Here is a 13,505-nt window from a genome sequence, read left to right as displayed (position 1 = left end):
AATTCATTTCATGAGATGTTTTGCTTCCGCTAGAGGCACGGTTTTGCTTCCATGGGAGCATGGCCGTGCCTCTCGAAAATAGAAAAAACACATTTTTTATTTTTATTTTCTTCCGTTAGAGGCACGGTTTTTTCTTCTGTTTTTTGTAAAAAAATAGTTCGTCAAAAACTATGAACATAGGATTTAGTTTGAAATATCTCGACGCGAAGGATTCGACGGTAAAAACGGTTTGGGGTTTCAACACACGATTTAGAAGATAAAACATTTTGAATAAACAAATTTATAAAAAAAAAGAACTCTTAGGTTGCAACAAGTGGCGCATATGCAGCGTGCCACTTGCCGCAACATGGGACGTGAAAGTAATCTTTGAAAGGATTACTCCTCAATTAGTTTTTTTTAGGAATGATTTCGCTCAATTAGTTTTTTTGGGGTATTTCGCTCAACTAAGGCCAACTCCGCGCGCGACCCCCGTCCGTTTGGGGCAAAACGGACAAACGAGGTGGCCCAGCGCGCGACAGTCAGGACCCATCTAATCCGTTTTGTGTCTGGGCCGACCCATTTCGAGCGCAAACTTGCATCAATTTTGGGTCGTGGCGGACAGCGAACGGACGCTTCGAATGTCCGTGCCGGGGCCGCGTGGCAGGCGGCCACCTACCTCCCACCCATCAACATATATGCGCACGGGCGGGTGGCCCCATCTGTCATCCGACCATGAAACGGTCGTCGTCCTTCTTAAATGGGACCCGTGGACCGGTCATCGTCCTCACTTCCCCACGCCAGTCCCTCTCTGCCCCTCGAAAGCCGACACGCCCAAACCCTAGCCACTCCCCGTCCTCGAGCTCACCGGCGGGCCGCAGCCATGGGTCTCTGGAACCGCAAGGGGAAGCACGACCACGAGGCCGGCTCCTCATTCGGCCGCCGCCGCGGATCCGTGAAAAAGGAGGAGCCCGCGTCACCGCCGCGCTCATCCCGTCGAGCCCCCACGCCGCCCCCCTTCACCATTGCCCCTAGGCCCACCGGCGAGCGCGACCGACATTACATCTGCGCGGACGTGTGCCGCAGGTACTGGGAGACGAGGACACCGGTCCCGTGGAGCGACGCCCACCTCCCCAACGGATGGCACCTCTCCGCGGATCGGGTCCCCATCCCGCCGGTGCTGGCGACCAGCGACCGGCCGTGCCCGGCCGTGCCGCCGCCTCCTCCCCGACGACCTGTATTACGACCACAGGTATGCCCCTACTCGCCGCTATGGGACACATGGCTCCAGGACAAGCACGATGTGCGGCGCGCGTCCTACTTCGCCGGCACCGTGTCGGGGCCGTGAAGGCCACATGCAGAGGTGCGCGGGCGTACGTGGGTGCGCGGGCTGACGCCCACGCCGTCGCCTTCCCCATCTCCGTCGCCACCTCCCCCTCCTCGCATGACAGCGGAGGAGGAGGCCCGTCTCCTGCAGCGTGTCATGGACGACTCCATGAACATGCACGACGAGCGGCAGTAGGACGGTCTTTAGGAGGCCATGGCCCTCTCTGCCGCCGGGGACGTCGCCTTCCCGGAGCTGCAGCTGGCGGCCGTCACAGAGGAGCCGATGGAGGAGGACCCGCCAGCCGCGTTCGAGCAGCTGCTGGGCCAGGGGTGGGGCTGGTCCTGCACTGCTCCGGAGATGGCCGCCGGCGTGGGCGTGAACTGGTGCCCCACTCCACCGCGGTCACCGGAGCGTGAGGCGTCGCCGCGGGAGGAGGTGGTGCAGGCACCTCCGGCCGTCCAGCCCGCCCCCGTCTACGACGCACCGCCGTCCCACCTCTGGACGCCGCCGAACTACGTCGACCTCGTCAGCGACGACGACGACACCGGCGGCCAGTGAAGACGGCGACGGCCACGATACCGACGGGCACGACAGGAGTTTTTTTTATTTTGTTATTATGTTAATTATGACACTGGGCCTTTTAAGTGGCCGTTGAAACTGGACCGTTTTGTGGCCGACCCCTATATATATTTTATGTTTTATTAAAATGCGTTTATTTGCTTTTTTAGTTATTTCATTCTAGTTTTTACAATTTTTTTTATTCCAGTCCACCCCGGACACGATTTGGGGTGCGGCCGCGAGGTGACCGCACGCACAACCCAACGGACACAGCCGAACACAGGTGAACACATCGGCGCCTCAAAAGGATAAATTCCGGCCAATCCGGACGTCTGTTTGGGGTCGCGCGGTGGAGTTGGCCTAATGATTTCGGCCATGGAGGACACCATGGCATGGCCCGTGTAGCTAGCGTGCCCTGACCCGTATAACCCAGGTCGTGCCGTGCCGGGCCGGGCCGGCCCATCTGGCCAGGTTTGTCCACAACAAGCATTTGCACGGGCTTCGTCTTTCCCCGCTAGAAAAAAAGTTCTTTCAGAGGGCAGGAAAGGAGCCGCACCAGCAGAGCAGCAAGAAGCTCCAGCAGATGCTGTCTCGCCATCGCCATGGGCGCCGCCTCCTCCATTTCGTACTCAAGCCTCCACCTTTCTCCACCACAAACACGGCCAGCGCCCCGCCTCCGCCTCCCATTTGCACCCCAGATGCCGCCCCCCACATCTTCTCTCTCGGCGACCACGACCCCGGCGCGCTCGCTCCCGACGACGCCATCGCGGCACTCTCCTCCCTCGCGGAATCCGATGGCTCCGCTGCGGCGCTCGCCTTTTTCCGCCGCCTGGCGTCCCGCCCGGACGTGCGCCACCTCATGCGTCTCTACGTCACCGCCGCGACCGCCTTCGTCGCGAGGGGCAGCCTCCCCATGGCGCACGAGGCCATGCGCCGGATGGTCGCCGCCTTCGCCGAGGCAGGCCGTCTCCCGGAGGCCGCGGACATGGTCTTCGAGATGCGCAGCCACGGGCTCCCGTTCTGTGTCGAGACGGCCAACTGGATCCTCAGGGCTGGGCTGGATACCAGGAATTTCGCCTACGCGCGCAAGGTGTTCGACGGAATGGTGACCCGTGGCGGGGTGTGCCCCGATGCGCGCAGCTTCCGGGCGCTGGTCTTAGGGTGCTGCGGGGAAGGCCGGGTGGAGGAGGTGGAAGCCTTGTTGGCGGCAATGTGGGGGCAGGGATTCTGCCTGGACAACGCGACGTGCACGGTGGTCGTGCGCACCTTCTGCAAGAATGGCCGGTTTAGGGATGTGTCTGAGTTCTTCAGGAGGATGCTGGAGATGGGCACCCCACCAAATGTGGTGAATTACACTGTGTGGATTGATGGTTTGTGCAAAAGAAGGCATGTCAAGCAGGCGTTCCGTGTACTGGAGGAGATGGTCGGAAAAGGATTGAAGCCGAATGTGTACACACACACGTCGTTGATCGATGGGCTCTGTAAGATTGGATGGACGGAGCGGGCGTTCAGGCTTTTCTTGAAGCTCATCAAGAGTAGTTCATACAAGCCGAATGTGCATACGTACACTGTGATGATTGGAGGGTACTGTAATGAGGGTAAGCTTGCTCGAGCTGAGATGCTTCTTGGAAGGATGGTTGAGCAGGGGTTGGCACCAAACACAAACACATACACTACGCTGATTAGTGGGCACTGCAAAGGAGGCAGCTTTGATCGTGCCTTTGAGCTGATGAATAAGATGACTCGTGAAGGCTTCCTGCCCAACATTTACACATACAATGCTGTCATTGATGGCCTCCTCAAGAAAGGAAAAATTGAAGAGGCCTACAAGGTGCTCCGGAGGGCCACTACTGAAGGGCTTGAGCTTGATAAAGTGACATATACTACATTCATAACTGAACACTGCAAACAAGGTTACATAACATATGCTCTAGAATTGTTCAACCGGATGGTTGAAAATGGTTGCCATCCTGACATAGAAACATACACCACCCTTATTGCTACATATTGCCAGCAGAGACAAATGGAAGAAAGCCAAAAGCTGTTTGACAAGTGCCTCGCGATAGAATTAGTGCCAACCACACAAACTTATACCTCAATGATTGCAGGCTACTGTAAAGTTGGCAAATCAACCTCAGCTTTGAGGGTCTTTGATAGAATGGTTCAAAATGGATGCCTCGCTGACTCTATAACTTATGGAGCTCTAATAAGTGGGCTCTGCAAGGAATCGAGACTAGAGGAAGCACGGGCATTATATGAGGGCATGCTTGATAAACATTTGGTGCCATGTGAAGTAACTCCTGTCACTTTAGCTTTTGAATATTGCAGGAGGGGAAGGACAGGTGTTGCTCTATCGATCTTGGATAGACTGGATAAACGGCGACAGATTCATGCAACCAATGTGCTAGTTAGAAAGCTCAGTGCTACGGCAAATGTGGACGATGCAAGTCTTTTCCTAAAAAGGGTTTTGGATGGGGATTCGGCTGTTGACCATGTAACTTATACTGGCTTCATCAATTCATGCTATGCGAACAATAGACACGCCCTAGCTTCTGAAATATCTGATAAGATCTCGAAAAGAACCCTCTAGCTTTCAAGAAAAGAATGCTGCACTTATTGCTTAGTCAGGGAGAACGATCTAATTGCTTGCAACTGATATGGAAGAAGTATTCTACAGTAGGTGTTCACTGTTCTTCAGCTTGCTATAGTAAAATGGTACGCTGTTCTTATTGTGCCATGACTCCTTAGAAAGTTATTTCACAATATTGGTTGGTCAAAATTCTCATCTTGCATACTCACTGGTCTTATAATTCTTCCAGGCCAAGATCTATATGACCTGACTTCCACTAGTGTATCGGGTAAGAACTGCTTGATGGCAGGAATGGCGTCCCCTGTGCATAAACATGTGAGAAGAAGGTTTGTTGTTGATAGTCTGAAGAAACTGTGATAGCTCAGCATTGAGTCTAGATTTAAGTTACCTGATGCATATTATTGTATGATTTACCATTCTGAATGTTTCTGTTTGTACAGGAGAACAACTCTGTTGGAGATATTCAACAAAATCCATATGCATATGAAGGTTATCTCTAATTTTCTCTACCCTATATTCCTACTTCTCAAGATATAACTCATGGTATGCTTATTCATAGCCGAAGCCTCTGATACACAGATAGGTTCGTGAATTTGATCCTATGCTATTCCTAGCAGAGTATATTGTTTCCTGTGTTGATGTGTAAATCATGTATTTTTTTTTGCACCACATGGCCAAAAATTCAGCTGTCTCGGTTCTCCTTTAGAAAATTCTTGTAAGAAGTTGCAAGGTTCTGAAATTTATTCTCACTGTTATTCTGCGTTCACCTTAGAGCATAGTTGTTAGCTTTAAATTTCTTGATTACTATTCTTCACATGATCATAATTTCGTTCACAGCTTCCTTGTTCACATCCTTATTACTTAAGGCAAAGTTTTTACAGGGTAGTTGTGTTTGTAAACGCAAATATGATCCACTTAACATAGTTGCACTGTGACGCAGGGCATTTTTTCTCAGAAAAAAAGACGCATCCATAGTTCTCCTGAGTCCTGTTCCACTTTCTGTAGACGTTATCAGGCAAAGTTTTTTTTAGGGTAGTTGTGTTTGTAAATGCAGGGAAAGGTTGCGTACTATAGACCCAAATTGGTCGGACCCTTCCCCGGACCCTGCGCAAGCGGGAGCTACATGCACCGGGCTGCCCTTTTTTTTGTGTTTGTAAATGCAAATATTATTGGCCAAGTCAAATGCATCAAGGACGGAGCAGGCCAACTCTTGGTGAAGGATGAGGAGATTAAGCATAGATGGCGGGAGTACTTTGACAAGCTGCTCAATGGGGAGAATGAGAGTTCTACCATTGAGCTGGACGACTCCTTTGATGAGACCAGCATGCGTTTTGTGCGGCGAATCCAGGAGTTTGAGGTCAAGGAGGCTTTAAAAAGGATGAAAGGAGGCAAGGCGATGGGCCCTGATTGTATCCCCATTGAGGTGTGGAAAGGTCTCGGGGACATAGCGATAGTATGGCTAACCAAGCTTTTCAACCTCATTTTTCGGGCAAATAAGATGCCAGAGGGATGGAGACGGAGTATATTAGTATCAATCTTCAAGAACAAGGGGGATGTTTAGAGTTGTACTAATTACCGTGGAATTAAGCTAATGAGTCATACAATGAAGCTATGGGAGAGAGTCATTGAGCACCGCTTAAGAAGAATGACAAGCATGACCAAAAATCAGTTTGGTTTCATGCCTGGGAGGTCGACCATGGAAGCCATTTTCTTGGTACGACAACTTATGGAGAGATATCGGGAGCAAAAGGACTTGCATATGGTGTTCATTGACTTGGAGAAGGCCTATGATAATATACCGTGGAAGGTCATGTGGTGGGCCTTGGAGAAACACAAAGTCCTAGCAAAGTACATTACCCTCATCAAGGACATGTACGATAATGTTGTGACAAGTGTTCGAACAAGTGATGTCGACACTGATGACTTCCCGATTAAGATAGGACTGCATCAGGGGTCAGCTTTGAGCTCTTATCTTTTTGCTTTGGTGATGGATGAGGTTAGAAGGGATATACAAGGAGATATCCCATGGTGTATGCTCTTTGCGGATGATGTGGTGCTAGTTGACGATAGTCGGACGGGGGTAAATAGGAAGTTAGAGTTATGGAGACAAACCTTGGAATCGAAAGGGTTTAGGCTTAGTAGAACTAAAACCGAGTACATGATGTGCGGTTTCAGTACTACTAGGTGTGAGGAGGAGGAGGTTAGCCTTGATGGCCAGGTGGTACCTCAGAAGGACACCTTTCGGTATTTGGGGTCAATGCTGCAGGAGGATGGGGGTATTGATGAAGATGTGAACCATCGAATCAAAGCCGGATGGATGAAGTGGCGCCAAGCTTCTGGCATTCTCTGTGACAAGAGAGTGCCACAAAAGCTAAAAGGCAAGTTCTACAGGATGGCGGTTCGACCCGCAATGTTGTATGGCGCTGAGTGTTGGCCGACTAAAAGGCGACATGTTCAACAGTTAGGTGTGGTGGAGATGCGTATGTTGAGATGGATGTGTGGCCACACGAGGAAGGATCGAGTCCGGAATGATGATATACGGGATAGAGTTGGGGTAGCACCAATTGAAGAGAAGCTTGTCCAACATCGTCTGAGATGGTTTGGGCATATTCAGCACAGGCCTCCAGAAGCTCTAGTGCATAGCGGAAGGCTAAAGCGTGCGGAGAATGTCAAGAGAGGGCGGGGTAGTCCGAATTTGACATGGGAGGAGTCCGTTAAGAGAGATCTGAAGGATTGGAGTATCACCAAAGAGCTAGCTACAGACAGGGTTGCGTGGAAGCTTGCTATCCATGTGCCAGAGCCATGAGTTGGTTGCGAGATCTTATGGGTTTCACCTCTAGCCTACCCCAACTTGTTTGGGACTAAAGGCTTTGTTGTTGTTGTTGTAAATGCAAATAGTATTCATTTAACATAGCTGTGCTGCAGATTTGAACGTTGCACATCATAAATTTTCATGAATTTTATTCTACTTTCTGCAGACATGATTCTTGGTATCTGAACCTCGCTCTTTGTTGACATTGGCTGCCCTCACTGGCTCTAAAACTATTCCAGATACGGCAACTGCATGCAGCTGGGCTTTGGATGCTTGTCTCCCACGAGGGCTCTTATCCTAATCCCCAATGTCAAGCTGGTTGGATATCAGAAATTGTCTTGCAAAAACCGGGAATTTTCTAGTTAAAATATCTAACAATTGCAAGTAATACTGTGAAAGGTCCCTTTCAATGAAAGAACAACCTGAAAACTGACCAAAACAGACAAGTATGCCCATAACTCGGGAAATTCATGCCTAGTCAGCAAAATCTTGATCTTTGCTGGTATTTAAGGGGACTGGTGGCGCCTACACGGTTATGTTATTATATAATGTCAGCTGCACCACAGTTGTTGGCTGCAGTGAAAATGTCTTTCTCAGTCTTGACCTCTTATGGGTCCTCACTGGACATGTTTGTTGTTGAGCTCCATATGATCATTGCTTGTAATCTACACATGTACGCTAACTTCTTAAGGAAAACCACTTCATCTAGATTGACGCCTGGCAACATGTTTCCTTGTATAATAAGTAATATCTTGATTTTGGAGTTTCTTTGTTGGTTTTATCTTTATTGATGGTCACTTTCATTGCTCGAGTTACCCTTTCAATTTCGGATGTTTGTGGGGGAAACACATTGCTGTGCAGTTCTCTTAGGCCATCGTTGGTTGGTTGATTTATCTGTAGTTTGGAATTTGAAAAATGCATGCTGCTGGACTTTTGGCTAAACTTTCAAGATATTACATGCCAAGCATATCTAATAAGCAATAATACAGTTCAAAAATAAAGTTGGATAGGCTGGCCCTTACATAAGGACTATATAACACCCAAATTTTAATAATAAGCAATAATAGTCATCAGAAAATTTCCTATGCAAGACGTGTGCACACAGGTAAAATCAAATATGTCTGTTTATAGATTATATACACGCATACAGATGTTAGTAATGTCTGAGATAGATGTATAAGTACAACATTGTGTCACAACACCACATACTAGGTACAGTTACTTATACATAATTCTGCTAATGATTGTATAGAGTCTCGCAAAACTTTGTTTTGATTCTGTACTTCAGATAGCATCTATAAAATGCACTTTTGAGTTCTATATTTCCTTTCACTCTTTCTAATGAAGAAACAAGTGAACATCATGATGAGTTTTGATGATCTTGCAGCTCATCTGCCTCCAGATAGCTCAACGGCTTCATAGATGTTCAGTGACTCCTCACTGAAGGTGAATAATTTGTGGTGCTGCTTATTTTCGTACTGCTGCCGACGGGTAAGCTCAGCTTGCTGCCACTCCTCCCACTGATCTTCCGGAACAATTTTTTCTTCCAGCATATGCACAACTTCCGACATAGCAGGGCGTTGACAAGGGTCAATATTGGTGCAGAGGAGTGCTACTTGAATAATTTTTACTAGTTCTTGAAAGTCATATCCACAGCCTATATTGCGGTCTACGATTTCTTCCAATCGCCCTTCTTGCATCAACAGTTTCACCTTCAGATTAATCAAGCAACCTCATATGAGTCAACTATGTGAGCGTGCAAGCCAAATTTTACTGGAAAGTGCAAGGCATTGTTCATACGGGACGTTAAACATCTTCCATTCTAAGCACCTAATTTCTGCCCATATTAATTATTAAGGTGAGCAACACTGACTGAGTTTCAGAATGCTTTTAGTTTCTTAGTTTCATAAGCTTTCAGTAACACCTATAATCTTTTTTGGGGTACTTATAAGCAGTTCTATAATGTATTACTATCTTACTTGATCGATGAGCATGACCTCGCCAGCTCCTTCGAGGAAGTCGGGGAAAATTGCACGCTCGCCTGTCACAATCTCTAATAACATAACACCATATCCAAATATATCCGTCTTCACTGATGGCCTCCCGGTCTTAAAGTACTCGGGAGCTATGTGGCCCATTGTCCCACGGACCCCTGTCGTCACAGTGTTCCTCCCCATGTCCATCATCTTTGCCAGCCCAAAGTCTCCTATGACTGCCTCAAAGTTCCCATCGAGTAGGACGTTGGCAGCCTTGACATCGCGGTGGATGATCTTGGGGTTGCAGTGCTCATGAAGGTATTCCAAACCACGGGCAGCTCCAAGTGCGATCATCATTCTTGTCGTCCAATCTAATATTGGTTCATTAAGTCCTATATCTGCGTATTGTTAAGTTTTGTCAGCAGTATGTTGCACAAATGAATTATATGCTATATTATTATCTGAAAAGAACATATAATGAAAATCTGTAGTGTCTGGTATAAAAGTTAGAGATAATTGAATTCTTCATGATTTCTGTTTTCTCTCTTATTCAACACATAACATGCAGTCCAAGTTTCTGGCAATACACTACAGTACAATTGCATGCATCAACTCAGCTGACACACCTAAAAAAAGGGCCAATTAAATAGACATGAATAAACTCATGTGATGAAGAGATATCTTAGCTTAGCAGACCTCTTAACCGGGAAGCGACACTCAGATTTTCCATGAAGGGGTATATCAAGAGCCGCTCTGTCGGTGTCGTGCAGAATCCTATTAATCTTAATATGTTCTTATGCACAGCAATGCTTATCAATTCCACTTCTCTGAGGAAAGCCATTTCGCCTTCAGGACTACCCACTTCAAATAGCCGTTTGATCGCAACCTTCTTGCTGTCTGGACCTGGAAGCACTCCTTTGTACACCTTACCGAAACCGCCCTTGCCGAGAACATTTTGCTCACTGAAATTATTGGTCGCAGTCTGGAGCTCTCTCCATGAGAAACGCTTTATCTGCCCAAACTCTAGGTTGTGATCATGCTGACCTAAAAATGTTGTAAATATTTATCATGTCTTGGTTGAAAAATGTTCAGAGTCCTTTCTGGTATGGTAATATTGTTGAAAGTTTAATTATAGTAATTTTGAAAATAACATAGTGATCTTGCTGAACGAACCTGCAACATCAATGTATATATCAGGACGGTGGCGCATTCTTTGCCACCATAGTAGGAATAGAACTACAGAAACAATGAGAACGACTGCTCCGCCAATGCTTCCAAGAATCACCTTAACAGTGGAGTTGCTTGATCCACCTGTTGGTATTACCAAGCATTTAGTTTGACAATGTATGTAGTTTCTTGCTCCAAATGTAGGGTTCAATATGGATTGCTATGTTGCTATCTAAATCACCTGTCTTATTAGTGCTTCCATTGCATGAAATTAAGTGCTGGCCACAATTCAAATGGTTGCCTGTATAGCTGTAAAGACTTGATTTCACTTATTATATAAAACATAAAGTGGTACACATGAAATTGTTTGTATAATATATTCTGATAATACTAAAGATATGCCATACTTATATTGGGACACCTGAAGTAGCTGTTCTGGTATTTCACCACTAAGACTGTTATATGCAAGATTACTGCAAAACACAATGAGTTATGATATTACATAAGATAATAAAGATATCCTTTATTTATGTGAAAAAGTAGTAACAATGAATATTATTGATGATGTTCACTATTAGAAAAGTTTTATGGATTTGTTAGCATGAAAAGGTCAACTTACATATTATTCAATGATGAAAGATTTGACAAAGAGTTTGGAATGTTGCCAATCAACAGATTTTCGCTTAGATCCCTGTCCAAGTTATAACATTGTTAGAGTTGTGGTTCAGTCATGATAACATGAGTAATGGGCTGACTTACAGATTTTGGAGTTCTGATAGAAAACCAAAAGATTCAGGTATCGAGCCATTTAAGCTGTTTCTTCCAAGTTTTAGAGTCATTAAGTTTGATAGGTTCCCTAACTCCTGTGGAATTCCTCCAGTTATGCTGTTACCATCCAATAACCTGAAACCATATCATAATTAGAAAATGTCATCCATTTTGGAAGGAGCGGTGAGATTTATCTTTGACTAAAAGGAGATTGGGATCATCCTGTGGTTACCAGATGATGGGAATAGCTAAGCAGTAATTTGGAAATGAGCACGAAATGTCCTATAAATGAATTTCTCATTATTCGCTATTTCCGGATCTTTTCATTGAATTCAGTTACAACAAGAAACAACCACCAGTGTTTGGTGCAGTACTCTTTTTTATAAAGAATAATCTTGAAATGTAACATATTTGCAATAGTAGATAACTGAACTTACAGCTGCTGTAAAGTTGTTAACGTTGCAATGCTGGGTGATAAAATTCCACTTAACCCTGAGGAGCTCAAAGTTCTGCATATTTGGAAATGAGAAAAGGCACAGTCACGTGGACACAAGTAAATGCTAGTGAACTGTATTATAATAGTAAAAGTAGGAGATAGTAGAGCATGAAGAATGTCCTGTTGAAGTAAAACCATTGTTCTGTTATGAGAAGTTTGAGTGATCTAACTAGAAGTTGGCATCAAGCACTTCAGAAATGTTTTACTAGAAGTATTGAAGATTTCACTTCACTATGTTCATAGACCAGAATGTGAATTTTCTTGAAGTACGCATTTGAGATGGATTCTTTCACTTACATTCCAATAACGCTGCCATCTTGATCGCATCTAACATTATCAAAATAGCAGGGGCTCACTTGGTTATTGTTCCAGTCTTTCAAGACACTGCGGCTGTCAGTGAGCATCATCCTCATTTCATACAGTGCTATGACTGAGATTAAAAAAAAGGTCATTTTGTTTGCAGTCTTACGAGGTAGACACTAAATGCAAGAGAATGGAAAATGGCCAATCCTTCTGAGTTGACACCTGTTAAGTGTTTCACTTGCAATCTGGATAGCTTAACTGATGCAAAGCAAACCAAAGGTAGGCCACTTCATTGAAAGAAAATAATCAATATTCGATGAGAAATTGCTTAGAAAATTTCTGTATATGTTATATCTTTTTATGCCCCAATTACAACACCAGAGTTCCGTAGGATTACTATGGCAACTATATTGTTGTATACGGAATATACTTGTCTAACTATAAGGCTGGAAGACAAATCTCCAACTGATACTCCAGTCAAATAGATAGCTTGGAGTAAAAAAAAATCAATTTAAATATGACATTGCCTTACCGAGTGTGGACCTTGTAGAATAATGCCTGATGTGTCAAAGATATTTATATGTCAAAATATAAGGGCTTTACCTTGGTTGTCAGGAGCTGCCAAAGATTGGAGGCACCCCAATAAAACTAATCCAAAAGCTACTAGCTTCATGCTTTCTGAAGCTATTTTCAATTTGTTTTGTTTTTTGGGAATAGAAACACTGCTTGATTTAATCTGTATCTGTTTGCTCGATGGAACACAGAAGCGCTCAATTTATTCTGAATCAGTGGCAGGTAGCTGCATTACTGAAAAGAAAAATGAAGCGCATGAGAAGACCAGCAGAGCGAACTGAGAAGAATGAAAAATCACAAAGAATCAAGCCATCAATTTACAGAGAGAATTTTTACAGAACCTACAGCTGAAAAGCAGGAAGGAAGATTCAGGTTAACTAAATCCTACCTGCAACGATGAAAATAGGGTTCAATTGCAACCTATCAATCATCTTGATTGCTTCTCAGTTGCAAACTGCAGTGAGATAACTTATTCTAAATGCCGGAATCTCAGACATAACGGGATACTTTGCTAGCTAAGAAGCATCTTGATATATTATGGGGAGAAAAATTGAGCCAAAATAAACATGTTTTTCCTGTCATTTTTTTTTTTTTGCAATAACATGGCAACCTCCCCAAATTCACAACTTGTTAGTAGTACTTATTAAGAACGTCAGTATCAAGATTCATGACTGATGTCCAAAATGGAATTTGTCTCTCTCTGTAGACAGAGGAGGAGAGGAGTACCCAGCAGCAGCAGCTCTCTCTGCAATCAGCAGCCACACCACCCCCAGGATTACCCACTTCAGCTACTCAGTTTAGCTATGAGAACCTTTTCTAGGCACGCTAGTATCACGAAGCTTCCCAGTAGCCACTGCCCCAGGAGCACCAACTCCAACCAGCAGCAGCAGCACAACACCTCCACTTCCTCCAATCAGCAGAATCAGCGGCAACTCCAGCTCAAGCAGCACCTCAGCACC

At 45.5% G+C, this 13,505-nt stretch overlaps 2 protein-coding genes across 4 annotated transcripts in view; one reads left to right on the top strand and one right to left on the bottom strand.

Moving 5' to 3' along the window:
- Positions 1 to 1,516: 1,516 nt before the first annotated feature.
- Positions 1,517 to 8,754, top strand: LOC119338575 (pentatricopeptide repeat-containing protein At4g19890-like). The gene is made up of 5 exons (XM_037610886.1): positions 1,517 to 1,637; positions 2,380 to 4,576; positions 4,681 to 4,777; positions 4,892 to 4,940; positions 8,651 to 8,754. Exons 1-2 carry the CDS (start codon positions 1,517 to 1,519, stop codon positions 4,449 to 4,451), a joined length of 2,193 nt encoding a protein of 730 aa, XP_037466783.1. The 3' UTR covers positions 4,452 to 4,576; positions 4,681 to 4,777; positions 4,892 to 4,940; positions 8,651 to 8,754.
- Positions 8,370 to 13,505, bottom strand: part of LOC119337334 (LRR receptor kinase SERK2-like) — a 7,155-nt gene continuing 2,019 nt past the window's right edge. Inside the window, exons 2-13 of one of the 3 annotated variants that reach the window (XM_037609443.1) lie at positions 12,892 to 12,934; positions 12,577 to 12,780; positions 11,968 to 12,100; positions 11,612 to 11,683; positions 11,166 to 11,309; positions 11,026 to 11,097; positions 10,814 to 10,879; positions 10,648 to 10,724; positions 10,413 to 10,550; positions 9,936 to 10,283; positions 9,243 to 9,637; positions 8,370 to 8,975 (exon numbers count right to left, since the gene is read on the bottom strand). In XM_037609443.1, coding sequence (XP_037465340.1) covers positions 8,652 to 8,975; positions 9,243 to 9,637; positions 9,936 to 10,283; positions 10,413 to 10,550; positions 10,648 to 10,724; positions 10,814 to 10,879; positions 11,026 to 11,097; positions 11,166 to 11,309; positions 11,612 to 11,683; positions 11,968 to 12,100; positions 12,577 to 12,646 — 1,839 coding nt within the window. In that variant the 5' untranslated portion in view covers positions 12,647 to 12,780; positions 12,892 to 12,934 and the 3' untranslated portion in view covers positions 8,370 to 8,651. The remainder of the gene's footprint in view (positions 8,976 to 9,242; positions 9,638 to 9,935; positions 10,284 to 10,412; positions 10,551 to 10,647; positions 10,725 to 10,813; positions 10,880 to 11,025; positions 11,098 to 11,165; positions 11,310 to 11,611; positions 11,684 to 11,967; positions 12,101 to 12,576; positions 12,781 to 12,891; positions 12,935 to 13,505) is intronic. The other 2 variants (XM_037609442.1, XM_037609444.1) reach the window with 2 other exon arrangements.

Source organism: Triticum dicoccoides, chromosome 7B (assembly GCF_002162155.2).
Source record: "Triticum dicoccoides isolate Atlit2015 ecotype Zavitan chromosome 7B, WEW_v2.0, whole genome shotgun sequence".
Classification (NCBI taxonomy): domain Eukaryota; kingdom Viridiplantae; phylum Streptophyta; class Magnoliopsida; order Poales; family Poaceae; genus Triticum; species Triticum dicoccoides.
This window is presented reverse-complemented; position numbering and strand designations above follow the sequence as displayed.